This window comes from Giraffa tippelskirchi, chromosome 9, assembly GCF_054371585.1.
Source record: "Giraffa tippelskirchi isolate mGirTip1 chromosome 9, T2T-mGirTip1v1.2.pri, whole genome shotgun sequence".
Lineage (NCBI taxonomy): Eukaryota > Metazoa > Chordata > Mammalia > Artiodactyla > Giraffidae > Giraffa > Giraffa tippelskirchi.
Genome location: NC_137283.1, coordinates 45,435,762 through 45,451,586, shown reverse-complemented (window position 1 = coordinate 45,451,586; position 15,825 = coordinate 45,435,762). Strand labels below are relative to the sequence as shown.

General features: G+C 52.0%; 1 protein-coding gene across 1 annotated transcript in view; it reads left to right on the top strand.

Moving 5' to 3' along the window:
- CACNA1D (calcium voltage-gated channel subunit alpha1 D) overlaps positions 1 to 15,825 on the top strand; it is a 346,288-nt gene that overhangs the window by 284,744 nt on the left and 45,719 nt on the right. The window contains exons 29-33 of the mRNA XM_081524957.1: positions 1,641 to 1,842; positions 3,914 to 4,072; positions 5,379 to 5,489; positions 14,189 to 14,272; positions 14,712 to 14,795. Coding sequence (XP_081381083.1) covers positions 1,641 to 1,842; positions 3,914 to 4,072; positions 5,379 to 5,489; positions 14,189 to 14,272; positions 14,712 to 14,795 — 640 coding nt within the window. The remainder of the gene's footprint in view (positions 1 to 1,640; positions 1,843 to 3,913; positions 4,073 to 5,378; positions 5,490 to 14,188; positions 14,273 to 14,711; positions 14,796 to 15,825) is intronic.

Below are 15,825 nucleotides of genomic sequence, written 5' to 3'. Positions count from 1 at the left end.
CTAGGGATGCCCCTGCTGCTTCGCAGGCACTCTGGGCTGGGCCATCTCTCCTGGAGCGAGTCCTGCTGCTTTTCTCCAGCTTTGCAGGCCTCTTGTCTGACTTTGGAACTTTGGGCCACTTAGCAGTCACTTCCTGATGCACAGGGCCCCTCTGTCTGATTTGTTGAATGATTCACCTCTATGGGCAGCTGCTGGGGCTCTCAGATTTGAGAAGCTGGGGTGGGGTGAGGGGGGCATCCCTGGATGGGAATGGGGGGTCCCCAGAGGCATTTTTCAGGCCAGCCCCTGTGTTGCCCCATCAGTAAAGCCGCCATTACGCTGTTCTAAAGAGGCCCTTGAGAGTGTTCCAGACTGTTTGTTCATTCACTCTGAGTCCTCATCCATACCAGTGTGTCATGTCTTTCACTGATGCACTCACTCAGTCATTCATGAAGTGTGCTCTTGATATCAGCTCCCCGCACACACTGTATTAAGCCCCGTGGAAGAAACAGAGCTGTCTAGACATGGTTCCCCCTTTCAAAGCCTGCATCTAGTCAGTGTCCTCAGCCAAGCCAGGCAGGAGAGGCCTGGTGCCTCAGTGACATGCAGCACAGGGCCCTGAGGAATGACTTGGGTTTTGACGGGTGAAGTAAGAAAAAGGGAAGGAAGTAGAATAGAAAAGGAGAGTCTCTTACACCTTTCTTGTTCTCTGCTCTCTGATGGCACCCCAGCTCCTGCCACCAGAATATACATACATTGATGGTATTCTGCATGTCAAGTTGTTATGCCCAGAGGAGCTGTGCAAGGTGGACGGGCTGGCAGGACTCTCTGGATGCATGGAGTGCCTGCAGAGTAAAAGGACAGTCGGATGGGGCTTGGCCCTGGGAGGAGGAGAGTGTGGGGTGAGACCCTGTACTCTCCACAGGCGCTGGCTGTGGCTTCAGATTTTAAACATGGAACTTTAGCAAATCTTATGGCAGGAAAATGAACAAGCTTGGGGCTCAGGGCAGGTGGGCTCCACTCTGACTCTGCCCCCCCAGGACCTTGACCTTGACCTTGGACACTGAGACCCCTCCCTGAGCTTCTGTAAGACAGGACTGCAGTATGTTCACTTTTCCAGATGGATGTGCAAGCATCCAGCACAGGGCAGCACATGGTTAGTGCTCAGAAAGGCTGCATCTGCATCAGAATGGGCGTGAATTGAATTGGAGGTTGCTGCAGTAATTTCCCGTCCTTCTGATCAGAGTTCTGCTTGGCACATACTTTACTGTAGTGCCTGTTTCAGTTTGGAGAACCTCTTGTAGTTCTTTGGAATTGCCCTGGCTGCTTACTTGTGCTCTTATGTTCATAGCTTTCAGTACTGCCAAAGACTTCTATGTGATGTCCTTTCTCTCTTCTGTCTGTGACTAGAAAGGAGCATTATTGAATATTTGTAAAATCTTTCTCGGTCCTCAGAGCAATCAGTCAACAGATACATTCCAGGTGCTCCCTCCTCCCCCAGGTGCTGGGCTGTCTGGCCTGATGCTCAGTAGGCTTCCTGGGGGACTGCCGTGTATCCAGGGCACTTGGGGTGGGCTCCTAGTGAGAGGTCCCACTGTCAGTGCCCCCAGAGGCGCTTAGAAGGCAGCAGGGCTGGTGCTGACTGGTTCTCTGCTCTCCAGGTTGCTGTACAAAGCCATCGACTCGAACGGAGAGAATGTGGGCCCCATCTACAACTACCGCGTGGAGATCTCCATCTTCTTCATCATCTACATCATCATTGTTGCATTCTTCATGATGAACATCTTCGTGGGCTTCGTCATCGTCACGTTTCAGGAGCAGGGAGAGAAAGAGTATAAGAACTGTGAGCTGGACAAAAATCAGGTTAAAGTCACACACTGTTTGGGCTTCCATCCCTTGAGCTAAAGAGGACTGATTTCTCTTTTGATGCCTTTCCCCACGTGCAGAGCAGGGTGCCCACCTGCTCTCTGCCCCTGGGGCTCAGGCCCTGCTCAGAGCACACTCTCAGCCAGTCTGAGTCAGCAGTGTTGAGAGTTAGTTTCCCAGAGACAGATGAGGCTGTAATTTTTAAATTGACCCCCACATGTGGGTGAGAAGCCAGAATACCTTGGCTACCTTGTGTGGTCGTGACCTAGCTGTGACAGCTCAGAGTCATGCAGGGTGGTGTGGCCCAGGGACAGAGAGCACCCCCTGATACTCGCACAGTCTCTGGCGAGGCAGAGCCTTGAATCTTCTCTGTTGACGCTGGAGGCTGGATAATTCTTTGTTGTGCTTCCTGTGCATGGTTTAGAAGCATCACTGGCCTCTACCCACTAGATTCCAGTAGCACCTTCTGCACCCCGCCCCCCCCCGATTCTGCACCGTTTTTGGTGACAACCAAAAACATCTTCAGACATTGTCAAATGTCCCCTGGTTGAGAACCACTGACTCAGAAGGAGGTACCCTCTCACACCACAGGGAAAGTTGCTAACTTTAACCTTGAGACCAAGATTGCACTGGCATCACTCTCCCTTGACCCTGCACCTCCTTTTAACCAAGCTGACAGACATGGGGAACTTTGGCTTTGCTCGCTGGATGATGAGAGGGCTGGGAGACCGAGTCTGGTCGTGTTCTCCCTGAACCTGCTCTGTGACTGTGGGTGCGTCCCCCCTTCTGTCTGGGTTAGCTCCCTTATGTCTTTTAAGTTGAGGTCATTAACGAGTTAACTTTCAGCCCTGAAAGTAGTCTGTGAGATGGAGATTGTGTTACAGGAGTGTCCCCCAGGCCCTCTATCAGTTGCCATCTCTGTTTGATGATTGCATAGTGAGCAAGGGTCATCTGCCAGCCCGAACTTCCTGGGGGGACATGGCCGTGCACGGCGAGGCCGTCTATCTTGGGCTGCAGCACCCCGCCAGGGGAAACACGAGGAGTGCCGGGTTTGCAGGGAGATATCACTCTCGTTGTCGGGTGCGCCTGCAGATAGTATCAGCCACAGTCTGAGGGAGGCCTGGCCCAGCTCTTCACCCTCCTGACCACCGCCAAGGGAGAAGAGCATCAGGGCAGGACCCAAGCAGCAGCCAAGCTCAAACTAGGTCACCACAAGGTCCCAAAGAGGCTCTGATCAGGGGTCCCAAGAGGCAGCATGTGAGGTCACAGCAGAGCCAGGCCTTGGATGGAGAGAGCCTGTCCAAAGTCAGAATCCAGAGCCAGAGCCGAGAATAGGGGTCAGTGAGGGCCAAGGAGCCAGGAGGGTCTGATGCTGAGCTGAAGGCTCTCGGGTCTGGAGGCTCCTCTGTGTTGGCTGCACGTGGCAGACTGGTCATGGCCCCTGCGTGAGTGCCTGGGGCAGCGCCCTGGCTGTCATCACAGACCACGTCCTGGGGTTCTGAGATGAACTCGACTAGCTCCTGACCCTCAAAAGTTCTCAGCAGACACTCAGCTCACTCACCACTAAATGCTCAGGGTTAACACCTTTGCTGTCCTTCTGGGAGATATCTCATGTGGGTCCCTCCTGGAGCAGCCAGGCACCTCCAGTCTGAGGGAACCAGCCCAGCCCCTCTGATTCTTGAGGATTTCCTTGCCTCTCATTACTTGGCTTCTTTTCCTGGGCAGGAGAATTCCACCAGCATTGAGGAAGGGCAGGTAGAGATGGGGGTCGAGGCCTTGCATCTCTGCTTAATGCACTACAGGACCTCAGTCTTTTAATAAGTGAAATGAAAGCACATTGGCTGCTCCACTTACTCTCCAAGACTGCTATGAGGAGCGGATGAGGTGATGGATCTGGGGGTCCATTGTCAGTGATGCTGAGTGGTGCTCTTGGGGGTTGCTATGGCGGTTTCCCGTCATCCGTGGTCCTTCCCAGTAGGCGTGCACCAGCTTTTCAGGGCAGACGAGAACTGTGTCCTTCTTCCATAGACGTGCTCAGGACCCCCGTTGCTCTTTTCTGCCGTTGCAGCGTCAGTGTGTTGAATATGCCTTGAAGGCACGTCCGCTGCGGAGATACATCCCCAAAAACCCCTACCAGTACAAGTTCTGGTACGTGGTGAACTCCTCGCCTTTCGAATACATGATGTTTGTCCTCATCATGCTCAACACACTCTGCTTGGCCATGCAGGTAAAAATGGAGACAGCCACGTGGATCACATGTGGGCCTTCGGTGCAGCCCCATGCCCCAGATCCTGAGGGTGGAGTGCCACCCCCTCACAAGAGGAAGGCTTTGCTTTTCTGATGAGTCTGGGAAGCAGTTTGGCCAGACTCTCATTCTGGCTAACAGTTGCCAGGGCATGAGTTTACAGGCACTCTTGCATAAGAGACTGACTATACATTATGACCATCAGTGACATTTCTATGGAGCCCTAGCATGGCCTTCCAGTCTGTAAACCTTTCCTGTGGGCTCCTGTGGCCAGGGAGTGGGTGAGGACTAAAGCTCTGTCGGTGTGGAGTTGAACAGACAGGGGTTTGAATCCTGACTTGACTCCTCAGCCCCTGGGTGATCCAGGAAAAGTTATTTACATCCCCCAGGCCTGGCTTTCTTTGTTGGTAATGTGGGAGACAGAGTTGATGCTGGATGACTTGTGTCAGGCACTTAGCCCTGGGACCATCTCAGAGTGACATTCTTATCCTCAAGTTGCTCTCAGCATGGCAGTGGGAAACTTTCTGGTTCTTGGAGTATGGAGTCAGACCTGTGTGGCCTCCGCTCCTTGTTCGTGCTGGGGGCAAGGGCTGCGACTCCCGTCAGTTGGCCACGTTGAATTACAGAACGAGACTGACAGAGTTTCTAGCACTCACGTTGCCTGGTGGCTGTTGCATCAGGACAAGAGCGGCCAAGGTCTAGTTTCAGTTTCCCACTGATTGTAAGGATTTGAGCAAACCAGTGTTGTCTGGAAAATGGCTCTAAAGACAGCCAAGCATACATTTTCTGGCCCTTTCCTTAAATTGAAGAATTCTTTATGAACGAAAAGGATCCTCTGCTGATGTAGGGAAAAGCATAAAGTCAAGATAATACTGACTTTGATTGAACATAAGCCTAAATGGCATAAAATGTATACCTAACTGAATCCTACCTTTGTCCATAGACCTGTGGGTGTGTTCTACATTGTACCTGGGTCAAGGCCCTGAATATAAACCCTGTCGGGAGAAAGGGTGGATTCCTTTTATCCTGAGCAGAGGAAATGGATGTCTTTTCCCTTCATCATTCGGTCACCCTCATCTTGTCGAGGCCTCCTGCGCTTTGGGGGGGTGGGGGTCAGCCATGTGCCTCGCAGGGTCAGTGGGATCACTGGGAGAGGGTGCTGGATGGGGAGGTCACCTCCATGTCCAAGTGTGGGACGGATGCCTGCAGGGGGCGTGGAGGGCTGGGGAGCCGCCTGTTGCAAATCTGGAGCAGACCCTGAGAACCGTGCCTCTGCCTCCATCCACAGCACTACGAGCAGTCCAAGATGTTTAATGATGCCATGGACATCCTGAACATGGTCTTCACCGGGGTGTTCACTGTCGAGATGGTTTTGAAAGTGATTGCATTTAAGCCTAAGGTAAGTGGCTGAAGTCACTTGTCAAGGGCTGTTGCTGAATCACCTCCGAGAAGTGCTCACTTCCTGTTAGTCTTGTGTTTCTGGATTATGCTGAATGGTTCTGGCTGTTAACTAGGTTATCACCTGAGAACGTTAAAATCTGATTAGGACATTATGTACGCAGGGGAAAATAAATCTGCAAAAACAAAACCTCATAAAAACAATTCTGAGAAAAAGAAGAGAGAATTAGGAATTTGCACAATGAAGATTGTTTTGAAACCGGATTTTCTGTCTCTAGAAGAGCATGCATCACACTGTCTCAGAGAAACTCGCCTCCTTACTTGAGCATTGGAGACACTGCTTTCACATAACCCATCAGATATAATTCTGCCCTGATGTTACTTTTAGATTTCCAGCATAAAAACTTCAGTTTTCTTTGTTCTTGGTCTACAGCATCTTTTTCACCTTTTATGGAAAATTCAACCAGCTGCAGACCTCTCAGAGCCATACCACCTTTCGTTTGTTTAATTTAGAAAAATTTCTCTTCACTTTAAGACGAAACAAGACATTCATTTTAAACTGTGTTGGACTGCTCTGCATATTATGTCCCCTTTAGGAGGCCGTGCATCCAGTCCACAGTTGTCCATGGGTGTAGTGTAAGAGACAGATAGTACAGTGTGGGAAAAGATGCACAAGTCTGGAAGCAAATCCGCAAGTGAGTGACCGCTGCTCTGTGACTCCCCTTTCCTCATCCCTGAAATGAGGACACTAGTAGTCCTGTTTCATAGAATGCTTTAGAGGAGTAAGGATCACTCTGTGTGCCATGCTTACAGGAATGCCTGGCCTGGCACGTAGCCCCATGCTGTAGACGTGCCAGGACTATCACTGTGACCACTACCGTCCTCCTCAGCAAGCAGTGATGTTCCCTTGTCCTAAAACTCTAGATGGAGGAGTAGATCCAGGCTCAACTGTGGGACATCTGACCCTCAGTTTCTTTACTAGCAAACCCTCCACCCATCCAAGTTAGAGAATGAGTTTAGTGACCCCCAGTATTTGTTCATTGGTGTGGAAAGTATCTGACAATACTGATCTAAGTAAGACCTGGATTATGAAATGATGGTTTCACATACTCCATACTTCAATGGGATTCTAATTCAGAACTGTTCATTTCTTTAATTCAAATTAATTTCTATGCCATCTTTGTCAGATCTTTGTGGACCAAAAAGAAAGGACACTTGTAAGTGACTGATCAGGGTGATTGCAGTGGGGTCAGATTTGGCACTTCTGCATGGCCAGATGCTATTTCCTGTGACTTGTCCATATCTCCGTACATACACATTTCCTCCCCTCCCAAACTCTTCTGGATTTTCTTTGAGATTTTGGTTTGTGTCCCTCTGCCCTTTCCATCTCTGAACAGTATTTGTCTGGACTGATGGAAAGGTTGCAAAATAAGAACTTCGAAAGTACTTGATCCAGGCAACATGGAATGTATCTATGGAACATTTCTCAGATCCCCTAGCCCTGTTTTCCCCCCACCTGATGATGAAACTCCAAGAAGGCACATTTGTCCATGGCATGCATGTGAGTCCATATATGTCTGCGTGTGTGTGCTGTCAGTGGCTGTGTCCAGAAGACCGCTGATACCAAAGCTGGGAAGGGAGTTCAGTGGCATGTAAACAGACTGGTGAGGCCAAGGGGAAGTCAGTAGCTAATTTATAATCAGTACTGAGAGATCAGAGTTTTTAAATGAGTGATTTCCGTTAGAAACTGTGCTGCTTTGTAGTTTTCCTCCACAAGATATTTTCACAGCAGAAGACAACTTCAGATTAGAAGTGAGAAAAATCTTTAAATGGCAGTAGCAGCATCTCTACACTCGAGGGGCACTGTCGCTGTATGCACGAAGCAGATGGATTTTATGTTGTCACTGTGTGTCTGGAGGAGCCAGAGAGAGTCATTTCACCAAGAAGCAAAGCTCTTCTTAAAATGCTTCCTGACTCTCCTGTCTCTTTTGTGTTAGCAAACCAAGGCCAGGCCTTCCACGGAGAAGTCCATGAGGCCCTCCTCCCCGTCAGAGGCAGTGGGACTGAGGAAGCATGTTGCAAAGGCAGCTGAGGGGAGAATCTCTGTGAGGGAGACGGCCAGGAAGACAGAGGGCTGGGAACCTGGCCCAGCAGCTTCAATCGGGAAAGTCTTTGTCTCTCCCGGAATGCTCAATCACAGGGTCCTCTGGGGTCGTGTTCTCCATGGTGAGGGACACACCTTCTGGGAGAACTTTTTGGCATCTGTCAGGAGAGATGGGATTGCAGCTGTTTTGTCCTAGAAATACAAAGAGTGAGGTTAGCTCAGGTGAGCCTCAGTGTAGCAGCTTGGTGGCTGGATGGGGGCCATCATGGGGCATGCTGGCCGATGGGTAGCCATGAAAACAGCCCTCCTGGTGGGCTTCCAGACAGCCCTTGACCAAGCTGAGTTTGCGAGTTGCCCACCATGCACTGATCCCACTCAGGATCAGTGCTCCCACTTGACAGACCCACAGGGTCCCTAGAGACTTACCCAGCCCTGGCACTCAGTAACCAGTCAGTGAATGCCGGGCAGAGTGCCTGCTGGCAGGTGCCATCTGGTGAAGGCAGAGGGGGTGCTGGGGGCTGGGTGGAGGTGGGTTCAGTGGGAGAGAAGTGCTTGAAGGCAGAGGGTTAGGAGTGTGGAGGCCCCAGAGCTGGAGATGGGGTATAGTGAGGGAGGCAGGAGCCTGGGGGGTACTGTTGGAGGCTACGCTGCTGTGTGGAGCATAGCCTGAAGTGGGGTGGTGGGGTGAGGTCCTTCCTGGAGGTAAGAAGGCATTGCAGGAGGAAGGGTTCCGACAAGTGGAGGAACCTGACTTCTTTTCTCTGCAAGGCCTGAGTGGTAAAGGGGACCTCTTGAGCGAGAGCCTATTGAGAGGGACATGGTCTGAGGGTCTGCAAGGTGAGATCACCCAGTCTCCATAAGCAGGAAGGGCCGAGCTGGGGGATGGAAATAGGAACCACCTCCCGCAAAGCTGGGAGCTTCCCTGGTGGGGAGGTGGGATCCTTCCAGGGAGAGAGTTGTTTGGAGTGTGGGCTCAGCAAGCATGGAAGGTGTCGAGAGGCCAGAGAGCCAGGGAGTAAGGGCAGGGCAAGCAGGCTGTTCAGTGGGTTGTGTCAGCTTCCCAGGGAAGACACACCCATCAGGCATTGACCTCACTCACTTGGAGTGACCGGGACACCCTATGGTTTTGAAAGGTGGGCCCTGATGTGGGTAAGAACCAAGTCTCATTCCCCTGGCCTTCCCCTCCAGTTCTCCTGAGGGGCAACTGCTGGAATCCTCCAGTGGTTCTCTTGCCCCAAGGAGGGCTTTGTCTCCTTTGTGCTTCTGGAAGCCACCTGTGTGGTGTTTTGTCCAACACGTGGTCAACTATGTTACCTGCCTCCACCATGGGCCTTTCTTCAGGGAGCCACACTTTGTTCCCACGTTTTAGACCTCTAAGCATTTTGCCCTTGGTTCTATATTTGACCTTTGAACAACACGCAGGTTAATCCACGTATAACTTAGAGTCGCCCCTCCTTATCTGAAGTTCCCCTGCATCCGTGGATTCGTCCAACCACAGACCATGTTGTGCTGTGAGATTTACTATTGAAAAATATCTGTGTGTATGTGGACCTGCACCTTTCAAACCCGCATTGTTCAAGGGTCAACTGTGCCTTGAAAATGCCTGATCTACACGCCAAGACACTGGAGTGTGGAAAAAGTCGAGTTACTGGGTTCGGAGGAAGAAGAAAGTGGTTGAGCACTGTCCTCCTGCTTCTGTGCAGAGCAGACGTGTGGCAAACGCTGGGCACCTGGTTCCGCCCACCTCCCAGGGCAGCATTCCCTCCCCCGGGTCCCTGGCAGAAATAAGGCTGCTTAATCAGCACCAGCAGTTTTGCTGGAGTATATTCTACACCTCCTGGAATGAAACCTTGATACTGTCTTTTCAGTTCATCAGTGAGCACATATATCTCAGTGATATGTTTTAATGCCAAATAACACTTGAGAGGAAATATGCCTCTCCTTAACTAGAACTTGGTATCAGGCTCATCTGTGGGCTTAGCTGTCCCGTCAAGACCTGGGTCCACAGCTCCCTTCTGGTCCCCTTCTCCTCTGGTAAGACATGTCCATGCCCAGGGCTTCGTTGGCCAGCTTGTCTCACCCCAGCCTCCACTGCCCTACTCCCTCCTGCGTCACTCCACTGCTGAATCGTCTCCTGCCTCTGGCCTCAGCCCTTTCCCTTCACCTTCTGCGCACTCACTTGTAAACGCAAAGGTGACCATGCACCTATTGTGTGTGTGTGTGGCGGGGTTGGGGGGGGTGGTATTTCTTTGTTGAGTATTCAAAGTCCTGCACCAAACACTAGCACATTTAAATGCCTCCCACATTTCTGGTCGTGGGTTCCTGGCCATTCCTCCTCTGCCCCCATCCCCAACTGTTAGCCTGCTGGACTTCTCCGTGGCTCATGCTTCTGTGCCTGGAGCCTTTGTCCACCTTGTTGTCTTTTAAGGCCTGTCTGGAATGTGGGCTCCTCCGTGACAATGTCCCCCCCCTCCCAGCCAGGGTCGACTCCCTCTGCATGTGTGCTTGTTAGATGCTCAGTGTGCATTGCCAACATCAGTACCACCCATGTCTCTCCCTCCATTAGTTGATGAGCAGCTGGTCAAGGTCCCAGGCTGGGTTGTGTTTGTCTCGCGCGATGCCTGCTACATGCAGGTTACTCAGAAAAGTGATGGAAGGAAGAAAAGAATGGATGGATGAGCCTGTGAGTTCAGGCTCTTGGCATCAGACACTACCTGCTCTTCCATCGCAGGGGGTTTAGGCAGAGCAGAGTGACCAAATGTGAATGTGTTTTTCTCCAAGCCTCTGCTTGCCCTTTGGGAAGGCTTATGCTGGTTAGAAAGCTGTCAGTTACAGTTTCTGCCCAAAGCTGGCATGATGGGTCAACCCTTGAATTGAATGCTTCCTAGATAGTCCCTGGCAGAAGTTGGTAGGTGATTCGGCTGCCTCAGTAAACCCCAAAAGGCCAGTGATTGCTTCAGCTTCTGCAATCTGCAGAGAGACTCCAGGCAGCAAAAGCATGGACTTGGTCTTCTCTTCTCGTTTCCACTGCAGACACCTTGCTGCCTAACCCATGCCGTGCCTATACTCTGTCCTGGCTGTGGGTCCAACTCTGCTCCCAGGAGCCTGCAGTTGGGCAGGAGATGACACTGATGGACAATCAGGACAGCATTCTTAGAAACAGCAGACTTCCTGGTCCTACGTCCACGTTAATCTGGGTTATGAATTTGAATTTCCAGAGTCAGAAGTGTTTTCAAATAATTGACGTTATTGCTTGTGAATGACTTGCTTGGTTCATTCAAATGGGTGAGAAAGGACAAAAAATAATATGGGCCAACTCTGACTGGGCTGCTGGGGCCTGCTGGTTCCACATGTGGGGCCCCCGGCCTCAGCATTTGTTGTAGGAGACCCTCCTGTCATGGGCTAAGAGGAGAAAGCATGAAGGCAGTGCCGTGCTGGAAGCCCTGGCCTAACCTGCTGGTTACTAGATGCTGTGGTGACTTTGATGGGAAGGGTGGGGGCTGAGTCATACTCACTTGACAGTGACTTTATTACAGAGGAGGCTACTAAACAGGGAAATGGGATGTGGGAAGAAGGGGAGGGCTGGCATTTTCTGCCTCCCCTGGACCCCTAGTGGAGCCACGTGGTCAGAGCCTATGGATTCTAGGCACCTGCACCAGCTCCAGCCTCCTATCTCCTAGATTAGCGGTGTCAGTCCAGGAACCCTCTGGAGTTTGGGCATGACTTAGTGAGTGCAGTGGACTCTCCGGAGAGGGAGTTGATGAGGTTGCCAAAGAGTTCTGGGACCCCAAAGGTCAAGTCACTATCAGATTGGTTCTGAGTGACTTTACACATCACAGTGGGCCGAGGTGGGCCAGCTGGAGAATAGTTCATAGGCTGATAGGAATGGTCCAGAGGTGAACACTGACCGCTCTGGAGAGACAAAGACTCCTGAGAGGTGCTCCTGAGGAATAAAGTCTAAAGCAGAGTGGGACTGAGTGCACAGGCGGTGGGTGTGGCCTCCGCTAAGGGAGGTACCATAGCCGGACAGGGCAGGGGCTGAGCATGTGCGGGATGCGACAGGAGGGATGATGGGTCTTTACTGTCCTCTGTCTCTCTCGAGGCCCAGTAGCTTCTGATGACCACGTGTTTCTAAGGCATCAGTTCCTCTCTGGAGGAGAGGGGAAGGCCCTGCATGTGCTCTGTGACTCTGCATTGCTGTTAAATCCCTAAAATAAGGACAGGCTCTGCCGCTAAGAGTGTGCTCTGTGGCTAGGCCACCAGTTAGCCTGGTGTGCATTACTGTTCGCAGTGATGTGACTAATCTGAGAACAGACGTGTGTTCTCACAGTCCAGTATAGTGCCGGCATTCCGCACACTGCGTCATCAGCTGACTGTGGTCTGGCGTTGTCCTTGGTGAGGGAAGTAGAACATGCCTTTACAGCCTGCCGTTGGTCTCATCGCTGACCAGCACGGCCAGTTTGTTGAGGGGCACCAGCCCTGTCCTCACGTGGGGGCCCCCTTCTCAGTTTTGCTAGCCAAGAGCCCCGCATTGTGAGAAGAGAAGCTCTAAGATGTGAGATGTGGTGTTTATTGAGCAGACCCTCCCGTCAGACATGTAATGTGTACCACAGATCATCAGAGTTGGGGCAGGCAAGCTTTTGCTTACTGGTTAGGGCCTAACAGAGGGGTCTGGGAGGTGGCAGTCCTGAGGGTGGGGAACTATGAGGTAGGCGCTGGGATTGTGGGAAGGGAGGAGAGAGGAGACGGGGGACTGGGGTCAGAAGTCATGGCAGTTGGTTGGGAAGATCGTGCATTCTTAAAGATGAAATTGTTTTAAAAATCCTGAACCCTCAGGCAGTGTTAGAGCTCCCCTGTAAATGCACCTGGGGTGATTAACAGTGATCAGGATGGCCATCTCTACCACAGCTACTGGAACAGCCAGCCTGTCTGTCTTCTCCACAGTGGCATAAAGGGCCCGGGCTCTGCAGCGGCTCTCTCTGGGCCTGCACTTGAGACCAGTTCCTGGGACCTGACACTTCACAGAACCTTCTGGTCTTCTTGATCTAGCACTAAGTACACCCAGTTGTAAGCATGCTGGGCCCCTTTTTATTTAGTTCAGACCGGAATTTTTATTTCCACAACACATCTTGTCTTGTTGAAAAGACACCATGGGTTTTCAGTTGTTGACGTCGCAACCAGAAGCCTCCAGGTACAGAGCTCCCACCCCCTCTTCCGATGGAGGGCTTTCTGGGGACCATCCGGAGACGACAGGCACTAATATAGCCCCTACTGTGCTGAGCCCAGAAAAGGATGCAGAGTGTGTGCCACGTGTACATGGATTTGTAAGTTACATCCTAGGGATGTTCTACCTTCCATGAGATACAAGAGCCTGAAACAGTGACAATAGAGCAGCGCTGAAGGACCTGGAGGATGCATGCTGGTGAGGGTGGGGGCATTGCCACCTGACAGGCACTATCAGAGCTCAGAGCCCTGGGCTGGGGGTGGGATTCATCGGTGGGTGGGTGGGGGCTGGGCAGAGCAGCCAGCACAGTCCTTGTTCTCAGAGGGCTTTCCCCAGGGTCGACCTGCAGGCACAGACCCCAGATTTAGTGATCACAGCTTCAGAGAACAAGAGAGATTCCGAGTCCCCAGGATGGGAGCTGCAGGTGAGGAGGACCTGAAAAGAAGCCATCAGAGGATTGGCATTTGAGCTGAGCCTGAAGGAGGAAGTGGACGTGGGCAGGTAGTGTAGGGTTGGGGAGGCCAGGATCTCAGAGGCCTCTGGAGGTGAGGAAGAACCTAGTGGGGGGTTGTGGGATGGAGAGGAGCCCTCTCAGCCTGGAGGATGCAGAGGGAGGGGAAGACAGAGATGGAAAGAAAGAGGAGCCTCTCGGGGGGTTGACACTGCTCTGGGGGATAGTGGGAGCCTCGACCATCATCGCCCTCACTCAGTGCTCCTCCCCCGTGAGACCTTGCCTGCACTGACCCCCCGCCTGCACCTCTGTACCTGGACCGTGTGCATTGCCAGCCTGTCTCCCTATAAACCTTCGTATCCCTTTGACAGAGAGCTCTATGGGGACATCCCTACAGGACATGCCCTCTGCAGTACTTGGACTGGTGAGGAGGGGCAGGGATACTGGTTTGTTTCAAGAGCATACAAGTGAGAATGTGTGAAATGCCAGTCACAGTGCTCAAGTGGGGGAAAAGGAAGTGGGGTGATTGGGGACCCCATTGAAGGAGTAGGAGGGTCTTCTCCTCCCTCAGGTTGGGGTTGTGACTCTGGGTGCCAGGGCAGGATCGCCACGTGTCTCCCTCTTGTCTGTCCTGCAGGTATGTGGCTTGGTCCAGTGCCACCTAGGACCAAGGTCTGCATTGTGTGTTCGTGCACACGCGTGTGTGTGTGTGTGTGTTTGTGAGTGCGCATGGACTCTTTCACACATTTAGGTGCCCCGCCCCACATCCCTCTCCACCGGTGGACGGTGCGGTCACTTCCCTTTGGCTCCCCCCACCTGGTTTCCGTGGGTGCTGCGGGGCCTGGGTGTGTCCTCATGTGGTCGGCATGGCGTCTCCTTCCTACGTGCTCATGAACGTCTGCCCCCGCCTGCTCTGTCCAGGGGTACTTTAGTGACGCCTGGAACACCTTTGACTCCCTCATCGTAATCGGCAGCATTGTAGACGTGGCCCTCAGCGAAGCCGACGTGAGTATGTGCCCGCCCGGGGCGCCTCCCATCTTGTCTCTGTCTGCACACCCACCCCACCCTGCACCGCATCACCTGGACAAGTCACAGAGCCCAGTCACACTTGATCCAAAACCAGGAGTTTGCTAGGGAGAGCGTGGAAGAGAGGCCTTTTAGCGTAGAACTTGATCCGCAGGCCTTTTGAGACACGGATCGTCTTTGGCGGGACTGGCGATGGTGCAATAGGCAGGGCAAGACAGGCACTTGTGACTGTTTTTATTTGCTGTGTCAGAAGCGATACCCAAAATGACGTACCTAGAATATTTTTATTTTAGGGCAATTTTTTAAGTAGCCAAGTGGCTTCGTGCTAGAATGTTCCCCTTTTATAACACTGTCCTTTTCTTCTTTTTTTCCTGTTGTGCTTCCTCTCTTCTGTGGCTTCTGACTGCTTGCCTAACAGCACTATTTCACTGATGCATGGAACACTTTTGATGCCTTAATTGTTGTTGGTAGCGTCGTTGATATTGCTATAACTGAAGTGAATGTAAGTAGCAAATTTTGTGTCCTCTAAACGTAATTGTTTTCGTTAAGTCTAATGTGGAAGAGACCAGAAACCCTCCCCATGCACCTCTTTACACGTTTAGAAATTCATGCACACATTTGTTCCAAGGGCTTCCTTGGTAGTTCAGGTGGTACAGAATCTGCCTGCAATGCAGGAAACCCCAGTTCGATCCCTGGGTTGGGAAGATCCCCTGGAGAAGGGAATGGCTACCCACTCCAGTATTCTGGCCTGGAAAATTCCATGGACTGTATAGTCTCTGGGGTCGCAAAGAGTCAGACACAACTGAGCGACTTTCACTTTTGTTCCAAAAGACTATTTTCCCTCCCGCCCCCATCCCCTTCCCTGAATGACAGTGGGGAAGTAGATGTGGACTTGCCATTTTGGAATGAAAACATGATTATTTAAGACCTACTTAAGATGTTAAGGGCTGAGAGTTAATTATGTGGGTATGTGAGCATTGCCGCCCAGTAGCTGTCTGACCTTGGCAAGGCCCCTGGCTGCTTAATGCCTCAGTTTTTCCAGCTGGAAAACAGAGTTCATAATGTGAGCTGTGGTGCCCACTGTGGTTCTGTGGAAGCACAGGAGAGAAACCTCACAGCCGTGCCCTAGGTATCCTCACCGGTACCCTGCCCTACTGGTGACACTGGAGAGCGTCCCCATCCTAGCTTCCCAAGTGGTGATGCAGATAGAAGGCTGCCCCAGGCCAGGCAAGGGGGGCCGTGAGTGTATCAGGAGAGGGTTTCAGCACTCCTTTGTTGCACCCAGTTGAATCCTGTGTTGGGGAGCAGTGTGGTAGATGGAGTGACACCCCGCCACCCTTTCGGAAACATCCGGAGAACTCTCCTCAAAACTCAGAGGCTCCAAAAACGGGCAGCACCACCTCCCGCTGGCCCCTCTGGGATCTGACCCATGCCTCGACCAGGAGGGCCTGTTGCAAGCAGAACCGGCCCTGCCCACCTAGTCTGTCCCCGGTGCATCAGCAGGCCTCTGTGGGTGTCAAGCATGTGTGCCC